The sequence below is a fragment of the Peromyscus maniculatus genome, chromosome 18, assembly GCF_049852395.1.
Source record: "Peromyscus maniculatus bairdii isolate BWxNUB_F1_BW_parent chromosome 18, HU_Pman_BW_mat_3.1, whole genome shotgun sequence".
NCBI lineage: Eukaryota > Metazoa > Chordata > Mammalia > Rodentia > Cricetidae > Peromyscus > Peromyscus maniculatus.
Genome location: NC_134869.1, coordinates 25220549 through 25233059, shown reverse-complemented (window position 1 = coordinate 25233059; position 12511 = coordinate 25220549). Strand labels below are relative to the sequence as shown.

At 42.7% G+C, this 12511-nt stretch overlaps 1 protein-coding gene across 3 annotated transcripts in view; it reads right to left on the bottom strand.

Annotated features, from left to right (window-relative positions):
* Window positions 1–12511, bottom strand: part of Kitlg (KIT ligand) — an 86818-nt gene that overhangs the window by 36920 nt on the left and 37387 nt on the right. For all 3 annotated transcript variants that reach the window (XM_006979578.4, XM_006979579.4, XM_042263170.2), the window contains exon 3: window positions 1413–1475. In XM_006979578.4, coding sequence (XP_006979640.1) covers window positions 1413–1475 — 63 coding nt within the window. The remainder of the gene's footprint in view (window positions 1–1412; window positions 1476–12511) is intronic.

The window sequence follows — 12511 nt, the reverse complement described above, 5'->3', positions numbered from 1 at the left end:
AACCTTGTAAGCACAGGTACAGGTGTGTTCTTCACCAAACACTTGGTGACAACGTGATCGTTTGGTGACAACTGGATCAAATGTCTGCACTGATTGACTGTCAAGATGCTCTAACTTTATGTCTCTATTGCTGAGACACCACCTCCCCCCCACCCCCACCCCCGCCCCCACCACCTGAATTGACAGTCAATTGATCAGGCTCAAGGATAGCTGGTCCAGCATGAAGAACCATGTTCTAGGAAGTTCTAAAGATTTCATGCTAAAATGTTCACCAAGTAAAAGAACCTATAGCCACAGGCAGTCTCTCGAAATGAAAACCTTGTGTAGTACTGGAAAGGTGTTCTGAATAATGGAGTCCTATGCTTAAATTGGTAACCATTTTGATGGACTGATCCACAAGATCCAGAAACAAAATGTGCATGCATCATCAACATGCGGTGAGTATTTGGTATAGGGAAAGATGGGGGTTGCAATGGAGAGGGCAGACCAAATGACTAAGTTTACTGCAGGATTGCAGCAGCTACAGTGAATTAACATGGGCAGCATGCGTGTTGAAAACATGTGACTAAGTTGCAAGTTGGAACACACAGTGTAACAGCATTAATATTGTATCTTTTAGTATGGCAAACCTTGAGGTCTCATTAGTGTATAAAATGTAAGTGTTACTATGCATCTTTTTCAGTCTACATAACTCTAGTGGAGTTTGTCCATAGCCTAACATCCCAGAACTTACATCCAAGCAGAAAAATCTAGCTCCTAATAACTTTTATCACTAAGAGACCATTCAGGGAGTAATAGAGATGGGGAAGCATGTCTGAGGCTGAGTTATATTTTACCACTGGGGGTTAAATACACTGAAGCTGATACTGTGCAATGCCAAGGTTTAATAATCTTCATGAAGAGGCTATACATACTTCACTTATTTCGTATTTACAAATTCTGACACTATAATAGGGTTTTAGTGACAGAGTAGAATTTTTAATTATAACCACACACTTTTATTCAAAGATCTATTGCATGGCTAATAAACTCAGAAATAAAATATTCTATGTTCTTAAATAAAATAGAAATGAATATATATGAAAGACATTGTCAAGGAAAAAAAATTAATTAACATGACTTTACTTTCAAGTCCCTTTAAGAGATATCTAGGAGAAAAAGAGACATCAGTTGCTAAGTCTAAGCATGAAGATGGCCTGTTTCCTTTTAGCTTACAGGCCTAAAACACAAGCTGAAATGCTCAATTTTAATCTAGCAATGGCCTGAAGGAATTTTTTTTTAATTGTATAAGTCAAAATCTACAGACATCATCTTCAAATCAAGACAAAGAGCAGAGAATTTCTTAAATGTGGACAATCCCATTTCCCCCATTAGCTACTAAAACACAACTCAGAAATGTACAGATTACATACCAAAACATCCATCCCGGTGACATAGTTGAGTTCTATCATATAGTCATTTGGAAGATTTGCCACCTACAGAGACCAATAAATAAGTAAGTAAGTATGAAAGAATTCCTTGAGAAAATTCATACATTCCACCTGTCATATCATTTACATTCCATTCCCCTTTGTTGTCCAAAACTCAGTGGTGAAACAAAATTTTTGAATTCTACTCTGATCATGGGTCGCTAAGGATATACCATACCTGGTACCTACCCAATCACCCATGGCTAGTGAAGTCATGGGTTTTGGTGGCGAACCTACAACCATCACTATTAATTCTACCCAGTTTGGGAAAACCTAACGTGAACCTTCATTTCCAACTGTAGCCCTGGAATTCCCCTTGAGGACAATTTTCCAATTTGTGTCTACGTAAGGCTATTATGCCTTTCTCGTCAGTAATTCTCACGGCAGACAGGTCAGGAGGCAGAAGGAAACGGCTGTAAGTGCAAGTTCTCAGGTCTCAGCATATGGGCTGTGTTTTATACAGCAAGTCCCGCAGTGAAGTTGACACACACTCAAGCCTGAGGGCTACTGGTCCATGTTGATCCTATAAAAAGTCAGGAAAGGTTCCGGAGGACAAGGCTTCTCTGTCTGTCTGTCTGTCTGTCTGTCTGTCTGTCTGTCTGTCTGTCTGTCTGTCTCTCTCTCTCTCTCTCTCTCTCTCTCTCTCTCTCTCTCTCTCTCTGTTTTTCGAGACAGGGTTTCTCTGTGTAGCTTTGGAGCCTGTCCTGGATCTCGCTCTGTAGACCAGGCTGGCCTCAAATTCACAGAGATCCACCTGCCTCTGCCTCCTGAGTGCTGGGATTAAAGGCGTGCGCCACCACCGCCCGGCTGAGGCTACTCTTAGAAGAAGTGGCTATTCGAGTTTCGACAGAGAGGTTTGGTTTTGTGATAGGACTCAGTTCAGTCACCTCGGGTTGGACACTTGATTGTGCTTCACCAACCTGGCTAATTTCCATAGGCTGTGAAAAGTATCTCACACTTTTAAAGCAATAATCCTGGGTGTCAGTGGATCAGCAATGGACCGAGCACTAGCACTAGAGAATTTGGAATTAAGCTAAACTCTCTTGGTTTCCCTCATGTATAAGACAAAGATCCAGTTACTCGTTACTAGTTAAGCGAATGTGCCAACCACATTGTAAAATAGCATCCCGCGTTCTTTATTGAGACCTAGCTGGGAAAAATAGTTTTAAAGGCGGATGACATCTTTATCCTGTGTCTGACATCATCATTGTTCCTATATAAGAAAGCTGGGATCACATGCATATTTACAGGGGCGGGTTATCTCCGACAAGTTTCCTATGACGTAAAACAGATGCTGCTTTTTGGTCTTGCCATGAGCATTTAGAATCTGAAGGCAATTTGGTGAGAAAATGCCAGTCTAACACAAGTGACCAGAGCAAAACTAAGGTAGTAATCGGCCCCACGGTGGCGTTATTCCACCGCTCACCCATTTCGGCCTCGATGGACAAATTTAACAATTTCGCTTCCTGCAACCCATGTGATGATTGGTAGCAAAGGGGTTTAACCGTTTTCAAGCATTTCCGCTATTCTAGGCACTGCGCTCTTAAGAGTGAAATTGGTATTATCATCTCACTGCCAGGGTACCTCTATTTAACAGGCGAAGAAAGGCAGACTCAAAGGGACCAGATCACTTGTCTCTTGGGTGTTACTTGTGGACCAGAATCCAGCTTCCCCCATAACCGAAGACGCATTGCCGCACGGCTCAGCCGCCTATGTTCATCTAGTGTTTGGCTCCCTGTGCATTGGAACAGACTATACCAGACAGTCTATATGTAAAATACTATGTACTAGCCTAGCAGGGCGACACATGCCTGTAATCCTAGTATTTGTGAGGCTTAGTGGTCAGACGGTAAATGAAATTCTCCTTGTGAATCTCTACCATTATCCATCTCTTGCTCGTCTCTCTGTCTACTGGAAATAAACCAGGGCTCCTGTAGAAGGTGGTAGCGTTATATTTATTTTAGGAGTTAACTCTTACATTCCACACTTTACCTTTCTTCTTCTCAGCCAATTTCCCCTTCCATGCTTTTATTACTTCTTTTGGCTTCTGTATCTTTAATTCCAACTTCGAAAAGCAAAACTACCTAGCCATTTTAGACAAGCCCCAACGCACCAGCAAAGGCATGAGACAGAGAAGTTATTTGTAGTTCATGATGGACTAACCATGTAGATTAGAGTTGTTCCACAAGGAAAACGCACCAAGAAGTTGTTAAGTATTCTGAACACAGACTGCTGAATACTTATCCATTTAATCCTCTTTCACAGACAAAGTAGAAAGTCCATGGAGATAATGTGATGTGCCTAAAGGCCACTGTTCCCATTGAGTGGTGCTGCCTCCCACAGGACTCCCACAGGACTAAGGAAGTGCTGGGCATCTCTCTGTTCAACACTGACACAGACAATGGAAATCTCTAGAAAAGCGGGAATCAGAGTGGAGTGTGTGTGTGCACACCTGTAATCCTAGCCCTTCGGAGATGAGGACGGGAGGATCAGGAGTTCAAAGTCATAGTTAGATATAGACTACTTGGAGGGATGGAAGTTTAGAATTAATATTTAAAAACCTTAGGGTCAGAGTATATCAAAAGGTAAGGGAGATGCTGGCCAACGTCATTTTATGAGAAATTAACACATTAAAAAAGCTGATTTAAAGAAGCCCAAGAAAGCTCATAAAGAGTCCTATGACCAGGACACTAACCATCTCCACGGTGTCAGTAGGAAGATGCAGCGCCACACTGAGCTACTTTATATTTGACTTGTGGTAGGACAAAAACAAAAACAAAAACAAAAAAAAAAAACAAGACAACAACAAAAACAGAAAACCAAAAAACAAAAACAAAACACAGAGACTACTTTTGAATACCGCTTTACAACAGATAGTGGGTTTTCATGCAGTCACTATGGTAACCCCATGAGACACGCCTTATTAAGCCTACTTCACAAATGAGGATGGGGAGGGACGTATGGCGGTCTGGAGGTTAAGTATGGCCGTTAAGTGGCACCTCCAAGGTCAAAGGCATCAGGAGTACCTGGAGGGAGGGAGAAACCCTGCCTAACTTGAGCTGCTGTCTGTGCAGCAAACCACAGTGAAGGCTCTTTGCTAGCGCTAGGCTTTCCTTGCTTGCTTTTCAGTTACCTCTGGAAGAGAATTTGAAAAACCGAGCTGCAGATTATTTATGATCATTTCATAGGTTATTGTATTACTTTCTCAGCATTTACAGTTATGTTGAATGAGACTGAGAAAACACAAATAACCTGGAGATAAATTCCACGTCTCTGACGTTTATTGATCACTGGGGAAAGTTTTATAGAGAAGGGAGAGCCTAGGACCTGACAGACAGATGTTGCTTAAAGACTCGGAGTTTGAAGTTGGGGCTAACAGCACAGGTTCTGAAGACAGACGTTTACATTGGATGCTGGCCCACCACCTGCTAACTCAGGTCTTGGAAGTTACTTCAACGACTTCAGCTTTCATTTCCACATGTGTAAATGGAAATTAGACTAGACTGTGGCTAAAGGTTTTATGAGGATTAAATAACTCATACTAAAGGCTAGCTGGGCATGGCGATGCATGCCTTGATTCTCAGCACTTTGAAAGCTGAGGCAGAGGGATAGTCATGAGATTGAGACCCCAGAGATAAATATAATGAGTATAGAGCCCTCCTAGGATACGTGGGAACCCTGTCTCTAAAATCCACAGTGGAAGAAAGCAAAGGGGAGGGAGAGAAGAGGACCTGGGCATGGTGTATAAATGAGTGCAATAAAGTGGGGGGGGGCATACTGAATACAAAAGTATTAAATGTAAGGGAAGGGACGGAGAGCTTGTGGTATATTTGAGAGGCTAGATAGAAAAGAGACACTGGATTAGAGACATGTCAGAGGGACATCTGAATCCTGGGCCAACAGATTCCTGTGGGAGGCAGCACCACTCAATGGGAACAGTGGCCTTTAGGCACATCACATTATCTCCATGGACTTTCTACTTTGTCTGTGAAAGAGGATTAAGTGGACAATTACTAAGATTAAGTCTGGTTTAGCTTTCTGGCAAGCAGGGAAGGAAAAGGGCAGTACATTTAGGATGAAGAGTCTAGAAGAATGGACGGGAGAATGGAGAGGTCAGGGACGAGTGGAGAGTTACCGTGTCACTAAGGAAGTGCTGGGCATCTCTCTGTTCAACATTGACACAGACAATGGAAATCTCTAGAAAAGCGGGAATCAGAGCGGAGGGGGTGTGGGTGTGCACACCTGTAATCCTAGCCCTTCGGAGATGAGGACGGGAGGATCAGGAGTTCAAAGTCATAGTTAGATATAGACTACTTGGAGGGATGGTGAACTCAACCCAGCCTGGGCGACATAAAATGCCACTGGAAGGGGGAAAGATAGAAAGATGGAGGGAGAGAAAGAAAGGGAAAAGAGGGAGAGAAGGATAAAGGGAGAAAAAGAAAAGCAGGGACATGGTCTGAATTCTCCACATGATGCACTCACTAACTTTAATAGAAGGAACCATGGGCAGTCTTCCTTGGATAGCCGAGGACTGACCATATTCAGTGACATTGGAAAAACCAGCAAAGGAGAACCGTGTTCAAAAAGGCTCCAATCACTGCCAAGAAAAAGAGGCTTGGCAAGGCAAGCTGGCACTGGCTGCTCACCAGCCCCTGCAGGTATTTGGACTCCAGAGAAGAGAACACAAAGTTGGGACACTTAACTCCATCTCTGGGTCACTGATCTAAAATGTCTGGCTCTCAGGACTCCAATGTCATCAAGGTCCCTTAAAGTCATGCGATCCATGGGCACTTGCACATCTGTGACAAGACCCTGATGGTCTCAGTGTTTCCCTCAAGTCCACATGAGTGACTCATGGTTTCCTTGGTACCATCTATGAAATGTTTTCCTTTTCCAACCTTTCTGGGAAAAAGGATCATGATCTTTGGTCTCATCAAGAGCAGAGACGTTTAAAAATCATGGCTGCAGCAGACAAGGCTTACAAGGCCGTCTCAATTCACTCTTGGCCAGCTTTCTGTAATGTGGCTTTTAGTTCTCAGCACACTTCAGGGAAATACTTTTTAGTGTCTTTGGATAACTTTATTTTTCTATTAGTAATGCCTAAAAAAAATCTAATTAACTAAATCAGCTACCATTAATTTTTCAAGGGTATCTGGGTGATGGCAATTGTCATTTTCAAAACCAAAATGATGACTTCAGAAAACTCTCTATACCACCTCTCATTAGTTCAGAACACCTAAATGAAAGCTGATAGGCTTTGTTTCCTTTCAAATAGAACAGATTAATCTTTTTTTTTCTGCGCATATGGTACTAGTAATCAAATCCAGGGCCTTATGCACGTTGGCCAATAACTCTATTAGCTGAACTACAACCCCAGCCTAAGACCATTTTTTAAAATCTACTTCAGAAGTGCCATGGTTTGAATATAGTTTGTTCCTGAAAAATGAATAATGGAATTATTTTTATTGTTTTTACACCTATTTATACTCCCTTCATCCCCCACCCTTTTTCCTGCTCCCCACAACACACACGTATATGCATGTGTGGAAGTCAGAAGACAGCTCATGGGAGCCAATTCTCTCCTTCCTCCTGGGGTTTCCAGGGATTCAATGTAGGTCCCCAGGCAAGCATCTTTGCTCACTAAACTAACTCAACAGTCGGTCTTGCTGAAATTTAATTATGAAAGGCAGTGGGAACATGTGGGACCTTTAAGAGGTAGCTAGGACTCTGTCCTTAGGAATGTGGGTTGTTCTCTTAATATAATGTATAGATTAATGGGCGATCTCAAGAGTATGTCTGCCATATAAGCCAGTTTAACTGGGTCTTAGCTTTGCTGTCTGTCTCACTTTGTGCTGCATTGCTCTGTCTTAGGACTCTGCTAGACAGAACAGCCAGACAGTCTTTGACTTGGACCAGAACTGTGAACCAAATTCAAACTCTCTATACCTTACCAAGTCTGAGATATTATGCTATTAGCAACAGAAACAGAATAAGATACGTATATGCACCTTCTGACAATTTCAGTTAACTTATATAGTAATCGAGCTCCTAAATGTAATAGCTTCCCAGTCACAGTAAGAAAAGGTGGTTCAGGGAACAAAACTCATTGTCTTGCTCTGGTATTTCACAAACAACAGCAGAAACATTTACCCCAGGCTACTGGCAAGGCATTATCAATTATGAATATCAACCTACCACAAAAAAAAAAACCTTTTGAGAAAGGCAAATGGTGATGTAGCAGATATTTAAAGATTAACCAGAACAGTTAAAAAGAATTAAAAATCACATTGAACTGAACTCCCCCAAACGAAGGGGAAAGAGTACCACAGTGAAGAGTAGGGAGAGCAGATGGGAAGAATCCACTTGGACTATTTCAACATTTGGATTCTTTCCTGGATGCACAGTGACAAGCATTCAACGCTGCATCCTAACTATCCATAGAACTCTTCAAGTCCATCCTCTTCCCAGATCCTCGACTCTTTCCTTAGGTAGGTCTGGCTTTGCCATTTAAAACAAGTCTTGCAACATTTTTCAAAACCGAGCAAAATGTTCTGTAAATAGATGAACTATTATGCTAAGTAAACATGCCAGAAGGATTTCAAATAAAAGCCATGGGGACCACAGAGGCAGGACAAAATGTCCAAGAAGAAATTAAAAAAAAAAAAATGTAAAGCTATAAATCATGTGCTCATGTGGCATGAGAATCACCCAGGCAAACATACTTTAGGTCTGTGGGCACAGCTCGGAACTGTCACCTACTGTAAGGGCAGAGCTAGCTGGTAGAGAGTACAAAGGAATGATCTCCACAGAAGAAACAGCTGTGAGCACAAAGCAAGAGCGTAATACCGGCTCACGTTCTTCCCATCACAACAAATGCACCCGGGTTACGGCCGCAAAACCTCTTCTTCCATACAATCCCCGTCAGTCTTGGAAAGATTGATTTATTCTAGGAGGCACAAACTAATGAGACTTCATTGTGGAATAAAATAACATAGAGCTTAGAAGGGATGCCAAATTCTCTAATCATATCGATCTGTCTGGGGCCCCAGACTTCTCTGGGAAGTGAGGAAATATATATACACAGGCTCCTCAGAAATGGACATAAAGGATATGAAAGTAAACTTATTTAAGAGTTTAAAATATGAAGGATTTTCAGTCATGCCCATGTTTCTTATTTCGACATTCAGAAAAGTAAATCCTGGAAGGACCCAGTAGCTTGCCTATGTATGGGCAGATGAACAGGTATTCAATGGTATTCAAACCACCCTGTGTCTCCAGCTTTCACCCACACACTGTGCCCTACTATTCTTTAAAAGAAATTCTGCCTCCATAACCTTAGCAGCCACTCCTGTTGGAAGGAATGAGGCTGTTGGATCAGCATAGGAAAAGCTTCACTTTGCAAACACAAAAACCAGAGACAACAACTCCACATAAGCCCCGCAGCTTCTGATGAGTCGATGGACATCTACTTTCTTCCCAGGCCCACATCCACCAGCTGCACCTCAACACTTCTGCCCTGGGGCCCACACAGCTCCCCTAGAGACTGGTGGGGCTGTTCTGCTCTGTCCTACCAATTTTGGTTAAAGCAGTGGCTTTCGAGCCGTCTTTCAAAAGCTCGTCTACGTCAAGCCAAGTTTTATCTGGAAGCCCAGATCTATAAACAAAAGTCAAAAGGCTCTAGGAACCACTCAAGGCTACTGCTCCTGAAGGCACAAAAGAGGTCACGGCCCCCAGAGCTGGGCTTCTCCTCGAGCACTCCAGTTTCCTTTTTTGTCTATGGCTTTTTGGGATCATCTTTACATCCCTTCTACATCCGGTACCCTACCACTACCACCACCATAAATGGCTGAGCATCACTCTTGTTTCAATTCTCACAATCATTTGATAAGATCAAGTGCAATTAATTCATTGTAAATGGCAGGAAAACTGAGGTGGAGAGAAACTATGTGAAAATAACTGGGTTTTTTTTATCTTTTGTTTGTTTGTTTTTGTTTTGAGACAGGGTTTCTCTGTGTAGCTTTGGAGCCTTTCCTGGAACTCACTCTGTAGCCCAGGTTGGCCTTGAACTCAGAGATCTGCCTATCTCTGCCCCCCTGGGATTAAAGGCATGTGCCACCACTGCCTGGCTGAGAATAACTGGATCCTATGCTATGTTGTGAAATTTTTAAAAATCAATTATAGTTAGCATGTGCGTGTGCGCTTGCACATGTGCACATGTGCATGACAGAGTGTGTGTGTGTGTGTGTGTGTGTGTGTGTGTGTGTGTGTGTGTGTGTGTAAGTCTGAAGGCAATTTATGGATATCAGTTCTCTCCTTCTCCCATATGCAGTCCCAGGGATAGAACCTGGGTTGGCCAGCTTGTCAGAAAGTGCCTTTGCCTGCTGAGCCATATTGTTGGCCCCACTGTTTTTTGTACCGGTAACAGTGGGACAACTCACATTGCAATTCAGAGAGTGGATCGATCAGGGGTTGCTTTATACATTTTAGTTTCCTCCTCTATAAAACACAGGCCATGCATTGTATAGGTCTCTATTCAGCTACAAGTGACCTCCGGAGTCCCATTTTTTCCTAACTTGACTTGTTTTCAAATGTCTTAATATAAACTATCCAAGAAAACATACTGCTTTCACTAGAGGAGCTCTTGGATGTTTTTCCCAAGTCAAATGCTGGAAGGCGGAAAACCTTTCTTTCTGGTTCAGTGATTTTTAACATTTGTTCTTGGGGTGAGAAATTATATCTTACTGTCCATATTAACAAACACTACTTTCCAAGCATTTCTTCTTTCTCAGTTTCTTAATGCTTTTGGAGTGTTGTTTTTTTTTTTGTGTGTGTGTATCAATGTACTATTAAAAGTAATAGTTCACAGAGTATCAACCTATTATTAAAAGGTAATAGTTCCCAGAGTATCGACTTATTATTAAGAGGTAATCCTCTTCAGATAATGACAAGCACAGAGTGCTGGAAGGTGTTTGCAATACCCACCTGTGCTGCTCAAAAATACCACTTTGACATTTACAAGAGGTGGTGCTTCCCAAGTCAAGTCCCTTCAACACTCTGCAGGGAATTTCTCGTAAGCATTGCATTCATCTTCCTATGTCCAGTCTGCGGTCAGATATACCCTTATCTTCCCACAAATATGGACCGCCTGTTTTTCAATTCATCTCATTTTGTATGTGTATTGGTGGTTTGCACGTCTGCATGTATACCTGTGCACCATGGTGTGCTTGGTGTCAAGGAGGTCAGACATGGGCATCAGATGCCCTAGAACTGGAGTTATAGAACCCAGGTCCTCCGGAAGAGCAGCCAGTACTACTGACCTCTGAGCATCTCTCCAGCTCATGACCACCTATTTGAAATCTGCAGCTCCCCAAACTTACTCTCAGCATCCACCAATAAAGTAGCATCTCCAGGAAGCTATTTTCCAGTGACCTACTTTCAAGTATCTGTTGGAGCTTTGTATTAACCAATATTCTTAAAATCTGTATAACATAGAATCGCTGGGAGATAATAATTGAGACTGAATTACAGCAAAAATAATGATCTCTTGACCCGTTTTAAATTATTATGTATTTACTTTTTTGCAGCACTAGATGTTGGACCTGGGCCTTCACACACAGAAGTTCTCTAACCCTGAGCTACATCCTGAGCACTCTGTCTCTAAACTTTTGACAGAATAGGCCATCTAAAGCAAACTGTTCTGAAACCTCCTTACAGAACTTCATGAAAAATGTAGGTGCCTGGACCCTTTCCCAGGCTTACTGAATCAGTTCCTTGGACTGGGGCCCGGTGTTTCATAAGCACCACAAGCAACGGTGACGATGTGCATCAAAGTGCAGCCTGCCCTTTCTCCATTCACCCAACAACACAGAACCATGATGAGTGTGAGGGTCACTTTCCACTGTCAACTTGCAACAATCTAGAGTTACCTGGGAAGGGAGTCTCCATGAGGGATTGTCTGCATGAGGTTGGTTTGTGAGTGTATCTGTGGAGGCTTATCTGGGTTGCTCTAATTGGAGTGGAACGACCTCCCCACTGTGGGTGGCACCATTCCCTGGGCATGTAATGCCCATTATATTAGAATGGAGAAAATGAACTGAGCGTTAGTATCCATGCATTCGTTCACTCATCTCTTCTGACTGTGGGTGTGATGTAAGCAGGTGCTTCAAGTCCCTGCCACCTTGACCTCCCATCAATGATGGACTGTGACTTGGAATTAGGAGCCAAATAAACCCTCTCTCTAAAGTTGTTTCTGTTATTCACAGCAACAGAAAAGAAAACTAGGACCATGAGCCTGGTGTGGTGGCATGTCCCTATCATCCCAGCATGGAATAAAAAGGTCACAAGTTTGATGAGGTCAGGCTGGTATACACAGGAAAATCCGAGTTCAAGAAACAAAACAAAATGAAAGACAGACAGACAGACACACACACACACACACACACACACACACCAACAACAAGTCTCCCAAATACTTGAATTTTGTGCTGGTGATGCATGTAACTCAACAATAAAGGACTTACTTAGCAAACACAAAGGCCTTAATACCACATTATCACACCCCCACCCACCCACCCAGTTCCAACACACAGGGTGGGGGCTGGTCCATCAGATGAACATCTTTCATTAATATACACAAAACTTAGAATATAAACACATAGCATCCTTTTAATATTATTTCCTGGGTCGCCAATTACCCAGAAACTCGAAGCAAAGGACCATGATCTATGCTTCCAAAAGGACTTCCTCCTCACCCCCATCTATCTGGCACTCAAGCCTGAGAGGGGGGAGCCAATAGCTGTCTTGTTTTGCTCACCAGACCCCCTCAAGTGAAACGTGCACACACTGTCAGCTATTTTATGTCTCTCGGTGTTAGGGAACAGACTCGGGGCCTTGTGCACACTAGGCAAGAATGCTTTTAAATCTGGAATGTCTTGGCACGCCGAGGAATCTGCATAAATCTGTGTGTGTGTGGGGGGTGTGTGTGTGGGGTGTGTGTGTGTGTGGTGTATGTGTGTGTGTGTGTGTGTGTGTGTGTGTGTGTG